The sequence below is a fragment of the Haliotis rufescens genome, unplaced genomic scaffold (assembly GCF_023055435.1).
Source record: "Haliotis rufescens isolate VD_foot unplaced genomic scaffold, xgHalRufe1.0.p SCAF_7, whole genome shotgun sequence".
Classification (NCBI taxonomy): Eukaryota; Metazoa; Mollusca; class Gastropoda; order Lepetellida; family Haliotidae; genus Haliotis; species Haliotis rufescens.
Window position 1 is genome coordinate 58,056,174 of NW_025964361.1, and position 17,420 is coordinate 58,073,593.

The 17,420-nt window shown below is 43.0% G+C and overlaps 1 protein-coding gene across 1 annotated transcript in view; it reads left to right on the forward strand.

The window, feature by feature from the left end:
• LOC125376068 (multiple epidermal growth factor-like domains protein 10) overlaps positions 1 to 17,420 on the forward strand; it is an 86,830-nt gene that overhangs the window by 62,316 nt on the left and 7,094 nt on the right. The window contains exons 2-5 of the mRNA XM_048387508.1: positions 9,015 to 9,155; positions 10,130 to 10,339; positions 10,808 to 11,002; positions 12,029 to 12,160. Of these exons, the coding sequence (XP_048243465.1) occupies positions 9,015 to 9,155; positions 10,130 to 10,339; positions 10,808 to 11,002; positions 12,029 to 12,160 (678 nt within the window). The remainder of the gene's footprint in view (positions 1 to 9,014; positions 9,156 to 10,129; positions 10,340 to 10,807; positions 11,003 to 12,028; positions 12,161 to 17,420) is intronic.

The window sequence follows — 17,420 nt, forward strand, 5'->3', positions numbered from 1 at the left end:
TGTACTGATAAAAATATAACCAAACTCAAATTCGAACCCACTTTAATAAGTTTTGGCATGCCTAAGGCATACATCTATGTATAGCGAGTAAGTTGTAAATTACAACCATTGGTAGAGGTATTGTTAGTGAGTGAGTGAGTTTATGCTTTACGTCACATCGGCAATATTATAGCATACAACAATAAAAAGATATCATTAGATAGTCATGAAACAGTACAATATAAAAAGGGGCTGTAGATCGCCAGCAGCTGAAGGCAGATCACCATGCTAGGGTCCATGGGGACTTACATTACTTTTGCTACCTGCATGGACCCTAGCCGGATTTACATCATCCCTTCAGCTGTTGGCGATTATGACAAATTTAGCCAAAGGTAAACGAACATATATACTACTATTAAAAATGTGGCCAAAATAAATATACTTTGAAAGACGTGGTCTTACATACCCTCTCAGGGGGACAATAATTTTACACTACTTCAACCCCCTTCGAGGATACAGCCACTAACAATCTCAGTTAACAAATTTATTTTACCAATTATAAAAACTATACTATATACAAAACATATCAATCAAAATTTGGGCAACAATTCAATTTCTTTTAAAAAGTCAATAACTAAATGAACACTGATATTAAAAAGATCCTTTAAGGATGAAACTTTGAAATATTTATCCCTTGTGATGGAAAAATCAACACAATCAAGCAGGACATGCTTGACGGTGATTCTTTCATCACAAGGGATGCAAAATGGAGGATCCTCACCTTTTAAAAGATATTCGTGTGTATACCTGCTATGGCCAATACGACATCGTCGCATAATGACCTCTTCAAATCTGGACTGACAGCCGAAGTAGGTGTAACCGATATTTGGTTTAATTTCATGTAATTTATTGATACCTACTTGGGCGTCCCACTTCTGTTGCATAAGATCTCGGATGTAAGATCGAATCATGGGTTTAAAATCAGTGTATGGGATCAGAAGTGGTGTCACTGATTTGTTGAGGGCTGCTTTTGCAGCAGCATCGGCCATTGTGTTACCAATGATACCAACATGGCTTGGTAACCAACAAAAGACGATGTCATATTGGCCAGTAGCAAGATCATTAAATAATTCGAGAATTTCGATTAAAAGTGGATGTTTTGATGACATATTTTTAATCGCCTGAAGGCATGAAAGAGAATCTGAAAACAGTATGAATTGTTTATGTTTAGCTTGATTACTGATATATTTAAGTGCTGTAAAAATGGCGTTTGCTTCTGCAGTGAATATGGAACTGTTATCAGGTAAACGTGAAGATATTGTTCTGGATCCAATGACGGTGGCACTAGCAACTGCGCCACCATCCTTGGATCCATCTGTAAAGATAGATTTATAAGTGTCGTATGTGTTTCTTAATTGACTGTATTCTTGTTGGTAAATTAATTCGTTAGTGTCTGATTTCTTTAGTTTTGTTAATGTAAGATCTACCTCTGGCTTTACCATTTGCCAAGGAGGAGATGAGAAAAGTTTAGTAGGAGCTATATCTTGGAGTTGAATATTAGAAGCTGATATTGCAGATTTTATTCTGATTCCGAGTGGTGGAGTAAGTGTTGATTTCTTATTGTAAAGATCTTCGTAGAGAGGATTGAAGATGCATTCAAAAGCTGGATTGGACTGATTAGAATAGAATTTAGTGACATATTGTAAAGATAATTTTAGACGGCGTTGTTTAAGAGAAGGTTCATCTGCTTCTACATAAAGACTGTGAATTGGAGACGTCCTGAAGGCACCAAGGCAAAGCTTCAGGCCCTGATGATGTATTGTATCAAGTTTTTTTAAATTACTTTTACAGGCTCCACCATAGACGATGGAGCCATAATCAAGTTTAGAACGGATGAGTGACCTGTATAAGTGTAAGAGGGTTGTTTGATCCCCTCCCCACTTTGAATTAGAAACAACTTTCAATAGATCGAGTGCCTTCAGGCATTTAGCTTTTAGGTATTTAATATGCGGGAGGAAAGTTAAGTGATGATCAAAAATAAGTCCCAAGAACTTGGCTTCCTTAACAACTTTGATAGGGGTGCCATTCAGAAATAGTTCAGGGTCCTTATGTGGCTTATATTTTCGGCAGAAATGCATGCAATTAGTTTTTGATTTGGAAAATTTAAACCCGTTTTCTAGACACCACTTGTTTATTTTATTAAGACATAATTGTAATTGCCTTTCAATTGTGTGCATATTTTTACCCCGGCAAGATAGATTAAAATCATCCACAAAAAGTGATCCATCAACTGAATCATTTAAAACTTTTGACAAACTGTTAATTGTTATACTGAATAAAGTGAGAGACAAAATACTGCCTTGTGGGACACCCTGATCCTGATTATAATGATCAGACAGGGTTGTACCCACTCGGACTTGAAATTGCCTGTCTGTTAAAAACTGTGATATAAAATGAGGCAAACGGCCTCTTAATCCAAAATCATGAAGATCTTTTAAAAGACCATGTTTCCATGTTGTATCGTAAGCTTTTTCTAAATCGAAAAAGATCGATACAGCATGTTGTCTATTTACAATGGAATTTTTAATAAACGATTCTAAACGCACTAAATGATCGATAGTACTTCTGTTTTTCCGGAAACCACATTGTATATTGGTAAGAAGATTATTTGTTTCCAAGTACCACACTAATCGATTATTTACCATGCGTTCCATCGTTTTACAAACACAGCTAGTTAGAGAGATAGGTCGGTAATTTGAAGGATCAGAATGATCCCGCCCAGGTTTGGGTATTGGTATAACAATGGCATTATGCCATGAAGGTGGAAAAGTCCCAGATGTCCAAATGTCATCGAATATAGTCAACAAAGTTTCAAGGCATGATTCGGGCAAGTGTTTCAGTAGCTGATAATGAATATTATCAGCGCCTGCTGCTGTATCATGAGCTTGCCCTAAGGCAGTATATACCTCATGTAGTGAAAATACCTCATTGTAATCTTCACCATTATCAGATGTAAAATTTACTTTTTTCTTTTCCTGTTGGAGCTGATATTTTTGAAATTCGGGAACGTAATTAGATGAAGACGAATGTTGAGATAATGTTTTTCCAAGTCTATTGGCAATAGCAGTTTTATCAGTTAGTAAAGTATCGCCATCCTCAGATGGTTAACTGTAGAATTTGATCCCTTGCCTCTGATCTTTTTAATCATGTTCCATACCTTGGACATAGGGGTACGAGTGTTTATTTTGGAGACATAGTTTCTCCATGATAGACGTTTATTTTGCTTAAATAAACGTCTTGCCTTAGCATTGGAAATATTGACAGTGTTTAAATTATGGACAGTGGGATGTTTACGGAAGTATTTCTCCGCCTTCTTACGACATTTCCTAGCTTGTTTGCAAGTGTCATCAAACCATGGTTTACGAACACGTGGGTTGACGGAGGACCTAGGAATTGATTCATCAGCAATTTTATTCAGTTGATCTGAGAACAACTGAATCGGGTCAGTAACATTCTGAAAAGACGTAGGTTTTAATTTATCTTTACATAAAGATAGAAATAAAAGCCAATCAGCCTTCACAAAATTCCATCGAGGTGAAGGTGGATCATCAGCGGGATTTATGGGCTTAAGCACCGTTGGGAAATGGTCACTCCCACATAGGTCATCATTGACGGACCATGAGAATTCATTTAACAAAACGGAATCCGTCAAAGACAGATCTAATGATGAATACGTACCAGTTGCAGGGTGTAAGTAAGTGTCTGAGTCATCATTAAAGATGCAAAGGTCATTATCAGAAACAAAATCCTCGATCACTTTTCCCTTTTGATTAATGGTGGAACTTCCCCATAAAGGATTATGCCCATTTAGATCACCCATGATGACACAGGGCTTTGGGAGCTGGTCGTATAGTTTTTGTAGATCATTACGCTGAAGATTTGAAGATGGAGGAATGTATAAGGAGCAAAGTGTGAAGGCAATATGCAGTGTAAGTCTAACTGCAACTGCTTGCAAATTCGTGTCAAGCGGAACAGGAGTGTGAACAACGCCCCGCCGCACCAAAATAGAAGCACCTCCAGTAGCTTTATCTCCCGGAGGAGAGAAGGAATGATACGAACTATACTGCCTTAAATCAAATTTATCTGTATTTTTTAGGTACGTCTCTTGTAAAGAAATTGCTGATGGACTTAAATCTGTTGTTAATAATTGCAGTTCGTTAAAATTGTGCCTAATTCCTCGGCAATTCCATTGAAATATATTTGAATGGGTCATGGCGGTTCTATAGGAGATCGCTCACGTGAACGTGAAGAAGAGTCACCACTCATGGAAGATGGAGTAACATCCATCTCGAGAGGATCAAAGTAATTGTGAACATCAACAGATGTTTCAGTGAGAGTAGGGATCTTAGTAGAAATTTTCTTGTTTTGTTTCTTCTTTTGTTTTTTGGGCATTTCAGGCGAAAGTTTGTTAGGTGCTGGTAATTCAGAAGTTGGTTTAGGTGGGGCCATAGTCTGAGTCACAACCTGAGATTCTGAAGAGATGTCACATGACTGACTATCTGAATCATTGGTCTGACTCTCTGATGTTGTAACCATAGGCACAGGGTGTTCAGAGTGTGTTCATGTCAAGTCAGTTTGACATTCTATAGATCTTGTGGTAGAAGGTCGAGAGACAGCAGCAGCATAGGTGTGCGCTGATGGAGGTGACCGGCTGGCAACGACTTTTTTAGCCTCCTGAAAAGAAATGTTGTTTTTACATTTGACAGTTAAGATTTCCTTTTCATGATTCCAAAGAGGACAGGATTTCGAAGACGCAACATGTTTACCCATACAATTAGCACATTTGGGGTCAGCTGTACAATCTGAGGCGTCATGATTTGCACCACAACGGTGACAAACAATCGGCCGATCGCATGATTTGGAGCCATGCCCAAACTTCTGACACTGGTAACATCGGAGTGGATTGGGGACATTCACCTCCATTCCGATGTTAAAATAGCCTGCCTTAATTGATTGTGGTATAGTCGACAGTGCAAATGTGAACAAATAAGTATTTGTTTTGATAATGTTTTCTCCGTCCTTTCTAGTAAACCGTTACACTGAAGTGACATGTTGATCTTTGAGTTCGTCAAGAATATCATCTTCATTCATTTCCGCCAGACAACGGGCTCTGTCGTGGATGATCCCCCGACTCGAGTTCAACGTTCTGTGCGCAGAGACAGCAACTTCAGTGTTTGCAAATGTAGTACATTTCAAAAGATTAACAGCTTGCTGTCTCCGTGCACACTCTACCAAAAGAGAACCGCCCCGGAGCCGTGAAACATTCTGAACTTCACCACAAATACCTGCAATGGCTTTAGATATGGCAAAAGGATTTATTTTTAGTGGTAATTCATTTCTGGATTCAACTACCAAAAAACGTGCCCAAGAATTATTATTTGGTATGACAGAAACATCATCATCAGATGATAAAATCTCAGTTTCCAGACGTCTCTTCTTTTCTTTGCGGTTCGAACCAGAGTGATTGTGAGCCATGATGAAAGTAATTGATTCAGCACCCCTGCTCCCCACCCGCCATGGAGTGCTACAAAGAGTTTTATTGCACCGGATCTCCAACATGCAAACATCAGGGATACAGAGGTGTTATACTCCAGTAAGAACAACATGAATAGCTGTATTTGTCTATCAAATAAAATGTCAGGCTGGTTCGGCCCATGGCAAGAAATTGAAGACATACAGAACTCAGAGGTCGAAAGTACCAGATTTGCCCATGAGCCACCGCCTTCTGGCGTAAGACTCTAGGCAATGTATACAATCCAAAATTGAGAACATACACAAGGTATGCATGGCCAAGACCAAAATATACAATAAAATACAACACATGTGTGCAGATACAATATTACGCACAGGGCCTGGCATGACCAGCCGATTGATAAGACCGGGCCCATCTTACCACCCGTCTAGGCGAAGTAAGGGTCGAAGTAGTGTGTTGGGCAAAGGAACACAGTTCCAGGAACCAGTGCCCTCAACTACCAGACTCCCGTCCTCCGCCGACACAGGGACGCAACCCACGGCAAACAGGTTGCCCATTTTAGTCGCCTCATACGACAAGCAATGGGAGGCTGTGGAAATATTCTACCCCGGTTCCACACGGGGGAAGAGCGATTAGCGTTACCCAGCACTCACCACGAGGAGGTTGCTCTTCACGAGAGCCAGAGGTATTGTTAAGCGTTGATATTGTCACAGGGAAGTATACTAGTTCTTTTTTATATCCACTGAGACCAAATCACACCATGCTGTGATATACATCCTTTCAAGTTGAGTTTTAAACATACACGTACCAAAATGTGATAACGTACTTAAATAGCCTATTTATGATAATGGCATTTTAACTTTTACCTAAAACTAGGAGGAAGTGTGTTTTTTCCTGATGGCATTTTTTCCCTATTTGTGTACAGCAGCTTGGCGTTGTGCGATTACGTTGATGAAACCACCCGAATTCACACTCGAGGTGTTCTCGAATACACAGCATACAGTCACAATGTATCATGTTCCGTGTGGATGTTTTCATCTATCGACAATATTTCGGAATTATAACTGTCTTAGAAATGACGCATGCAACATCTGCTTCAATACTCTTCATTTCGCCGATAGTTACACTTGCTGATGACGACTATAACACAAAAGTCGTGCGTATCACTCTCATTAATTATATTATCACGGTGTGTCATTAGTACCATATCACAGTGAGGGAGAGTGTATGATTCCTACACACAGAATACCTATTGTTTTTGTGTCATTCAGGGCATTAAGTGATCATGTCTGATTCATAAACCGGGGAAAGTTAGACTTTTCTCACTTAATGCGGTGATCGGTAATGGGACACATAACAACAACATACCATCACAAAATGTGTTCATGTTGTGTATTACAATACACTTGATTTACTAAATATTTTGAAATATGTACATCGACATATCCTTTCCTTGCCGATTTGAACCAAATGAGACTTAATGATTGTTTGAATATGAATTCTGAGCCTTTTCTATGTTTACTTTCATGATAAAGGATGAAGACAGACATGCATTTCAGATACTTTCTCACTTTATGAAAAGAGCTCGACATATGCGGTGACGTATATCTGACACTCAACAATGAGTGAGTGAGTTGGGTTTAACGCCACTTTTAACGGTATTCCAGTTATATCACGGCGTGTCAACTTAATGTGGGAGGAAAGCCCGACGGGATGCAGGTCTCGGACGTTTACCACTTCGGTGAAAACCACGAGAACGGGTATGGTGCTGACAAACCTAGAAACATAATCGGAGCGAACGGGATTCGAGCCCACAATCATAGGTTTCTGTATTGCAAGGGCGCAACTCTGCACAGCGACTCGCGGCGCCTTAGACGACTGGGCCATCCGTGCCCCCCACTCAACAATAACGTACCACCAGAAAGTGTGACTTGGCCATAAACGTGTCCATTTTATGTGTTAAAATACACTTCAATGTACGACATATTTTGAAAGCTGTATACCATAAAACTACCAACATATCCATGTCAGTTGTTGAGTTGACTGAAATGAGACTTAACGTTTGCTTGAATATGAAATCTGAGCCTTCTCTGTGCTTTAAGCATGATACAGGACAAAGACAGACATGCATTACAGATATTTACATTGTATGAAAGGAGTCCTCGCCTGACTTATAGACGTCCATGTTTATTTTAACGGCGAGCAACATCAGGTGCCCCACCTATTCAGTCAAGCGGAAACAACTTCCTGGTTGTCAAACATGGCGGGTATGTGGATACTGACTGTCATCGTTTTCACATCGGCTTGCTGGATACAGGATATCATTGGTGAGTGACACGCAATGCTTCGTTATTGAATACACATTATATCTTTATGTCGATTATTGTAATGTCACTACCACATTTTGCATCATTGTTGCAACGCCAAGACAATCACTGTACGTAAGACTGAGCATTGTGGACCAGTTAATGGGTTGCTTGAAGGGGGTAAGGTTGTAGATGACGGTGATGTACAATGGTCAGAAAAGTATATACACGTTATGTATTCAGAATAATATCCCATATCACAAGAGCAGAGACTCATGCTAAGACGTCCAACACTGATTGAATCATACTCTTAAAACAACAATGGCTAACAAAATTGGACTTGAATGAAATTACGAGGGGAAATTTAGAAAAGGATCTGAAGTAAACAATAATGCACATCATATTTCAGATTAAGGTTGTGAACATCGTTAGCACTGCATGCTCAAACGATGACCTCGCAACGTGACATTTTATAACAACGTTACAATCTAACTAAATCAGAAAAAACCATATAACGTTATCAATTGTTACACTGCCTAACATGTGTATAACACTGACGGAACTTGTGTGTTAGCGTGGATAGAAGTGTAATGTAATGACAGAATTGAAAACAAATTTACCAGAGAATGGACTATTGGTGGAGGTCTAGCCTTTGTATAATTCATACCAGCCAACAGCTAACTGGGTTTTCAACAATCCAGGTTCTGAGACGTCCATTGAGAAATGAGAGTGACTCAAACAACCTGCCGACATCTAAGTTATATTCCACACCAGCAGAGTGTTTTTCAATTAAGATTAGATTTGTACTTATCTACATGTATGGTATTTCCAAACAACTCAGAAATACATTATAAAGATAAAGTTTCATAAGGATATAACAGTGAATAACATTTGCACATGGATATTATGAGGTTTACTGATGTCTCAATGTAACGACTTAGAGAAAATACATATATCATAATTTTGATTGATACCATCTGTTCAACAAACCGTCTCTGTGTCTGGAGGGAGTTAGGTCGGTGGTTCGATCCCCAAGCCGTCTCATACAAAAGAAATTAAGAGATTACACTTGTTGTTACGCTGTCTGGGGCTTTGCGTTAAGGGGAAAAGTAAGGACTGCACGACTGGCCAGGTTACTTTTGGCTGCATGAACAAAATTCGTGCAGTTTTAACTGTCTATATGTATATCTCCCCAGGTTCCTGTTCCCGGGGAACATTCGGAGATTCGTGTAGCTACACCTGTCACTGTGGACGGTCCTGTAACCAGACAACTGGTGTTTGTGGAGGTGTCTGTGATAGAGGCTGGGTTGGAGGAAATGGGGGAACCTGCCAGAAAGGTAGGGATATAATTAAAAAGCATGACTGGCTGGGCGAGTGAGTTCTTGAGTGGGTGAGAGAATAGGTTTGAGTGGGTGTTCTGGTACTTGTACAACTGAGTGATTGAGTAGGGTTTGGGCTGGTTGTGAGAGTGAATGAGTGAGTGAGTGATGTTAGCTGGTTGGGTCAGTGCTTGTGTGTATTGGTGTGTTTGTGGCTGGTTAGATGGGTGGGTGAGTGAGTGAGTTTCAATGTGACAGTATTTCACTTAAATATGGGCGTGTGAGGCTGTCAGCTTGAAGACCAAAGTGAGGCAGGTGTTAAATGTTTACCTGTTTGGTGAAAACAGAGAGCACTGGTATGGTACAGACATGAAACACAGGATGAATATGAGTTGAGGGCATGTCTGCTCTGCGTATATGTTTCTTCAAAACCATTTGAAAAGTATAAAATGAGTTTGATAATGCAATGAAGGATATATGTACTCAAAGGAACTCGAGCAAAAGTGGCCGCGACTTACTGTTTTACCAGGTCCAGTTGAACCAATCCGAGTGAGTGATTAGAGGTTGGCTAAGAGGATTAAGAAGTTGGACAAGTGGGTGGGTGTATTGACTGAGTTGTTAGTAAATTTCTGCTATGCGTATATGTTTCTTCAAAACCGTTTTAAAGTATAAAATTCGTTTGATAATTCGTAATGCAGGGGGCGGTCGGATAGCCTAGTGGTTAAAAAGTTCGCTGGTCACGTCGAAGACCCGGGTTCGATTCCCGACATGGGTACAATGTATGAAGCCCATTTCTGGTGTCCCCCGCCGAGATATTTATAGAATATTGCTAAAAGCGGCGTAAAACCATACTCACTCACTCGTAATGCAGGTTATATGTATTCATAGGTTTGGTTTTGAATGGATATGTTTGCCTATTACAGTGTAATGTCTATTCTGGACACTTCTTGTGTTCATTACTTGAATGAAATGTTGTGTTGATATCAAAACAGAAAACGTTGCCTTAGGAAAAGACGCCTCATCCCCTACTGCACTGTGGTCATCTGTCTGGACTGCAGACAAAGCTGTAGATGGGAACTCTAACCAGGATGTGTACCGACACTCCTGTTTCAACTCTGAGGACAACGTTATGAGTTCGTGGACAGTGGATCTGGGAGACGACTACAGGATACATGATGTCAGGATATATCATCAGAAACTTCGTATGATTTTTATGCATTGACACTGTGAAGTCACGATCAAATTGTCTTCTTTACATAATATAGTGTTACATATCAGGTCACCCCATGGGGACCAGGATTGGAATAGTTCTTTTAATTGTTGTGAGGTATGTATTTTCTTATCGGGTCATCAGGCTTGGTGACTTGACTTCGTGTCATCGTTCAAAGACGGCTTGGGATGTTGCAGATAATGTCAACCACAGGTTGGCCTGGCCCAGACTAGTATATGTAAAAGCCGCCATATAATTATAGTAAGGTTTAACTAGGTTAAAGCATATAGTTATACTCTGTATACCTCTGTACATACAATTATAATAACGTTTGTGCACTGTGAGTATATTAGCACAGTCACCGTTTCGAAAATTCAGGAGCATTGTCAGCTGCTCGTTGTCTACCGACTACAATGCAAATTTAGTATTGATCATTTATTTGAACTGATACTTATTACAGATCTTGCTCGAATTCGCACGGCTGCACTCTACCTGAGCAACACCAGCAATACAACCAGTGTTCCCTGCTACACCTTCCCGTCCAACACATCAGTCATTGGCAACGGTATCTACGATATTGTCTGTGATGGAATAGGGAGATACTTCACCATCACTGATCCCACGCACTTGAATCTGTGTGAAGTAGAAATTTATGGTATGGTATTTTCAGAAGTGTAATCTTTATCTTAAAGGAATCCTTTCCCGATGAGAGAATGAATATATCAATCATATTGGCATAGTATAAAGATAATCAAATTATTCAGTTATGTCCATCAAAATCAAAGGAATACAACATGCCCATGCATCATATTTTTGTGTATAAGAATATGGTTAGGCCCCGATTTGTTCGACCTATAACTATCTCAATTTGTGCCAACAGATGGTGCCTTGATATTCGACATTTATTTTGAATCTTTTAAGGGTCTTGACCCCGACATTGGAAGCATGGGCACAAGTTGCCATATCAATTTCCACCCACAGCTTACATTCGTGAAGGGTAAGTTTGCGTTAATGTGAATGCATTGTTGTATAAGAGGGCGACACTAATGGATAGAGTTTGGTTTGGTTTGGTTTGGTTTGTTTGTTGTTTACCGCCGCACTCAGCAACATTCCAGCTATATGACGGCGGTCTGTAAATAATCGTGTCTGGACCAGACAATCCAGTGATTGACATCATGAGCATCGATCCACGCAATTGGGATACGATGACATACATCAACCACCTCAGCGAGCCTGACAACCCGATCCCGTTATTCGCCCCTTGCGACAAGCATAGTCGCCTTTTACGGCAAGCATGGGTTGCTGAAGACCTATTCTACCCCGGATCTTCACGGGTCTATGAATATAGTATATCATTTCGCCATTCAAATATTCATTTATTTTCACAGTTAAAGGAAAACTGTCCAGCAAAAGTAATTTAAGTGCGATTGAGAATGGCTATTTGGTTATTTTACTTGCATATCTCCGTAAAATGTCACAACGAGGAATTAATCTAGACCCAGTGCCTATTTTACATGCAATCACATATTGAATAAACACCGTAGTGTTGTTATATGGGACCGCAGATAACCTGTTAGTGGAAGCAATAGTGCAAATACTATTCATATATCAGTGACACTTCTGTAACCACACACTAAAAGACCATTGGAAACAAGGATATTCACTATCATCCTATATCAAGTTTGCAGTCCAGGAGTCTTCGGGGTTAGCTGCAATCAGTTCTGCCATTGCCTCCAAGCAGCATGTGACCCAGTCAGTGGTGTGTGTCCTGGAGACTGTAGACCAGGGTGGCAGGGAGACAGGTGTGATACAGGTGAGGAGATTCAGTGTGTGTCGTGTGTCCTGTAGACAAGGGTGGTATGGAGACAGGTGTGATACAGGTGAGGAGATTCAGTGTGTGGTGTGTGTCCTGGAGACTGTAGACCAGGGTGTCAGGGAGACAGATGTGATGCAGGGGAGGATATTCAGTCTATGGTGTGTGTCCTGGAGACTGTAGACCAGGGTGTCAGGGAGACAGATGTGATACAGGTGAGGTGATTCAGTCAGTGGTGTGTGTCCTGGAGACTGTAGACCAGGGTGGCAGTGAGACAGATGTGATACAGGTGAGGTGATTCAGTCAGTGGTGTGTGTCCTGGAGACTGTAGACCAGGGTGTCAGGGAGACAGATGTGATACAGGTGAGGTGATTCAGTCAGTGGTGTGTGTCCTGGAGACTGTAGACCAGGGTGGCAGTGAGACAGGTGTGATACAGGTGAGGAGATTCAGTGTGTGGTGTGTGTCCTGGAGACTGTAGACCAGGATGGCAGGGAGACAGGTGTGATGCAGGTGAGGAGATTCAGTTTGTGGTATGTGTCCTGTAGACTAGACCAGGGTGGCAGGGAGACAGGTGTGATACAGGTGAGGAGATTCAGTGTGTGGTGTGTGTCCTGGAGACTGTAGACCAGGATGGCAGGGAGACAGGTGTGATACAGGTGAGGTGATTCAGTCAGTGGTGTGTGTCCTGGAGATTGTAGACCAGGGTGGCAGGGAGACAGGTGTGATGCAGGTGAGGAAATTCAGTCTATGGTGTGTGTCCTGGAGACTGTAGACCAGGGTGTCAGGGAGACAGATGTGATACAGGTGAGGTGATTGAGTCAGTGGTGTTTGTCCTGGAGACTGTAGACCAGGGTGGCAGGGAGACTGATGTGATATAGGTGAGGTGATTCAGTCTATGGTGTGTGTCCTGGAGAGAGTAGACCAGGGTGGCAGTGAGACCGATGTGATGCGGGGGAGGAAATTCAGTCAGTTGTGTGTGTCCTGGAGACTGTAGACCAGGGTGGCAGGGAGACAGGTGTGATACAGGTACGGAGATTCAGTCAGTGGTGTGTGTCCTGGAGACTGTAGACCAGGGTGGCAGTGAGACAGATGTGGTGCAGGTGAGGGATTCAATCAGTGGTGTGTGTCCTGGAGAGAGTAGACCAGGGTGGCAGGGAGACAGGTGTGATACAGGTGAGGAGATTCAGTCAGTGGTGTGTATCCTGGAGATTGTAGGCCAGGATGGCAGGGAGACAGGTGTGATACAGGTGAGGAGATTCAGTCTATGGTGTGTGTCCTGGAGATTGTAGGCCAGGATGGCAGGGAGACAGGTGTGATACAGGTGAGGAGATTCAGTCAGTGGTGTGTGTCCTGGAGAGAGCAGACCAGGCTGGCAGTGAGACAGATGTGATACAGGTGAGGAGATTCAATCAGCGGTGTGTGTCCTGGAGACTGTAGACCAGGGTGGCAGGGAGACAGGTGTGATACAGGTGAGGAGATTCAGTCAGTGGTGTGTGTCCTGGAGATTGTAGACCAGGGTGGCAGGGAGACAGGTGTGATACAGGTGAGGAGATTCAGTCTATGGTGTGTGTCCTGGAGACTGTAGACCAGGGTGGCGGTGAGACAGATGTGGTGCAGGTGAGGGATTCAATCAGTGGTGTGTGTCCTGGAGAGAGTAGACCAGGGTGGCGGTGAGACAGATGTGGTGCAGGTGAGGGATTCAATCAGTGGTGTGTGTCCTGGAGAGAGTAGACCAGGGTGGCAGGGAGACAGGTGTGATACAGGTGAGGAGATTCAGTCAGTGGTGTGTGTCCTGGAGATTGTAGGCCAGGATGGCAGGGAGACAGGTGTGATACAGGTGAGGAGATTCAGTCTATGGTGTGTGTCCTGGAGATTGTAGACCAGGATGGCAGGGAGACAGGTGTGATACAGGTGAGGAGATTCAGTCAGTGGTGTGTGTCCTGGAGAGAGCAGACCAGGCTGGCAGTGAGACAGATGTGATACAGGTGAGGAGATTCAGTCTATGATGTGTGTCCTGGAGATTGTAGGCCAGGATGGCAGGGAGACAGGTGTGATACAGGTGAGGAGATTCAGTCAGTGGTGTGTGTCCTGGAGACTGTAGACCAGGGTGGCAGGGAGACTGATGTGATATAGGTGAGGAGATTCAGGCAGCGATGTGTGTTCTGTAGACTGTGGACAAAGGGAGCAGGGAGACAGATGTGATAGTTGAGGTGATTCAGTCAGTGGTGTTTGTCCTGGAGATTGTAGGCCAGGATGGCAGGGAGACAGGTGTGATACAGGTGAGGAGATTCAGTATATGGTGTGTGTCCTGGAGAGAGTAGACCAGGGTGGCAGGGAGACAGGTGTGATACAGGTGAGGAGATTCAGTCAGTGGTGTGTGTCCTGGAGACTGTAGACCAGGGTGGCGGTGAGACAGATGTGGTGCAGGTGAGGGATTCAATCAGTGGTGTGTGTCCTGGAGAGAGTAGACCAGGGTGGCGGTGAGACAGATGTGGTGCAGGTGAGGGATTCAATCAGTGGTGTGTGTCCTGGAGAGAGTAGACCAGGGTGGCAGGGAGACAGGTGTGATACAGGTGAGGAGATTCAGTCAGTGGTGTGTGTCCTGGAGATTGTAGACCAGGATGGCAGGGAGACAGGTGTGATACAGGTGAGGAGATTCAGTCAGTGGTGTGTGTCCTGGAGAGAGCAGACCAGGCTGGCAGTGAGACAGATGTGATACAGGTGAGGAGATTCAGTCTATGGTGTGTGTCCTGGAGATTGTAGGCCAGGATGGCAGGGAGACAGGTGTGATACAGGTGAGGAGATTCAGTCAGTGGTGTGTGTCCTGGAGACTGTAGACCAGGGTGGCAGGGAGACTGATGTGATATAGGTGAGGAGATTCAGGCAGCGATGTGTGTTCTGTAGACTGTGGACAAAGGGAGCAGGGAGACAGATGTGATAGTTGAGGTGATTCAGTCAGTGGTGTTTGTCCTGGAGATTGTAGGCCAGGATGGCAGGGAGACAGGTGTGATACAGGTGAGGAGATTCAGTCTATGGTGTGTGTCCTGGAGAGAGTAGACCAGGGTGGCAGGGAGACAGGTGTGATACAGGTGAGGAGATTCAGTCAGTGGTGTGTGTCCTGGAGACTGTAGACCAGGGTGGCGGTGAGACAGATGTGGTGCAGGTGAGGGATTCAATCAGTGGTGTGTGTCCTGGAGAGAGTAGACCAGGGTGGCAGGGAGACAGGTGTGATACAGGTGAGGAGATTCAGTCAGTGGTGTGTGTCCTGGAGATTGTAGACCAGGATGGCAGGGAGACAGGTGTGATACAGGTGAGGAGATTCAGTCAGTGGTGTGTGTCCTGGAGATTGTAGACCAGGATGGCAGGGAGACAGGTGTGATACAGGTGAGGAGATTCAGTCAGTGGTGTGTGTCCTGGAGAGAGCAGACCAGGCTGGCAGTGAGACAGATGTGATACAGGTGAGGAGATTCAGTCTATGGTGTGTGTCCTGGAGATTGTAGGCCAGGATGGCAGGGAGACAGGTGTGATACAGGTGAGGAGATTCAGTCAGTGGTGTGTGTCCTGGAGACTGTAGACCAGGGTGGCAGGGAGACTGATGTGATATAGGTGAGGAGATTCAGGCAGCGATGTGTGTTCTGTAGACTGTGGACAAAGGGAGCAGGGAGACAGATGTGATAGTTGAGGTGATTCAGTCAGTGGTGTTTGTCCTAAAGAGTATAGACCAGGGTGACATGGAGACAGATGTGATACAGGTGAGGAGATTCAGTCAGTGGTGTGTATCGTGAAGTCTGTAGACAGGTAAGTATAGTATGACTCGCGGGCTCTATATTGTCGCGGTGTCGGTTAATCGCGTGAGCTAGATCCCCTGTCAACTTTTTACTTATGCAAAACTTAGCACACTTTTTCACCGCATGATCGAATACAGGACTTAATGTCACACGTTAACTTTATTGATGATATTCCTGGAAATTTTTTTAAGTGGAATTGCCCCTACCTTCATTCCAAATTGGTTAGAAAAGAAATCACTTGTTTGGACAATGTCCTTGGACCCGACCTATTTTGTATGCATACTGATTAGGCATAATCAAAAATAGGAAGTGATGTAAACCACATAATCCACACGTATCACCAACAATTAAGTGACACCGCGATAATATAGAGTTTCCCGCCCTTCAATCGCCACTTACAAGTATTTTGTTTACTGAACTCGGTAAGGAAAACCAGCATCGATCCATCCAAATTGATGTGTCATAAAAGTTTAATAGAGAACAAGAAACATTTTGCGTATGACATAGCTGATGAGTTGGTAAACATTCGCCATTTCGAGCCATTATAATTTAACTACGGCGACAATATAGCGTACCATGCTGATTGTACTGTAATGAGGTTTACTGAGAAAACAACATCAATGCAAATACAGATAGGACATTTAGACAGGAATTAGGTACCAATTGCGCTCCCCTCCTTACTGATCTATTTTTTATGCACATGAGTCAGCATTCCTCTTCGGAATCAAAACACTAGAATTAGGCCAAATTGGTTGATGAGTTGGGTTTAACTATGCGTTGAACAGTATTCCAGTTTTATCAGCTTCATGAAGAAATTGATGCAGCGATGTGTTTCCCGGTGTGTTGAAAAGGGAGGTGGGTGTGATACAGGTGATGAGATTCATTCAGTAGATGGGTGTCCTGGATACTCTGGACCTGGATGGCAGGGGGGCAGGTGTGATACAGATGAGGAGATTAAGTCAGTGATGTTTGTCCTTGACACTGTAGACCGGGACAGAAGGGAGACAGTTGTGAAACAGATGAGGGGATTGAGTAAGAGGTGTGTTTCCTGGAGACTGTAGACCGGGGAGGCAGGTGTGATACTGGTGAGGAGATTAAGTCAGTGATGTTTGTCCTTGACAGTGTAGACCGGGACAGAAGGGAGACAGTTGTGATACAGATGAGGGATTGAGGTGTGTTTCCTGGAGACTGTAGACCAGGGAGACAGGTGTGTGTCTTCGGAACAGCCGAACAAAGGTAGAGGGGTGCAGTGAAGGGCTATGGCTGACAAGCATGTTACACGGTTGAATGAGGTTATTGAATGACATTATTATTTTGGTCATCAGCGTGAGTGTCAGTTAGCGAATGTGGTAATGTAATTGATGTAATTGAACATATCTTCCGCATTTAAGTAGCGATGACTGAAAATAAAGTGTGTTTCATTTTGAAAAATGCGTCAAGAAGCTAACTATGTAAACATGATCATTTTGAC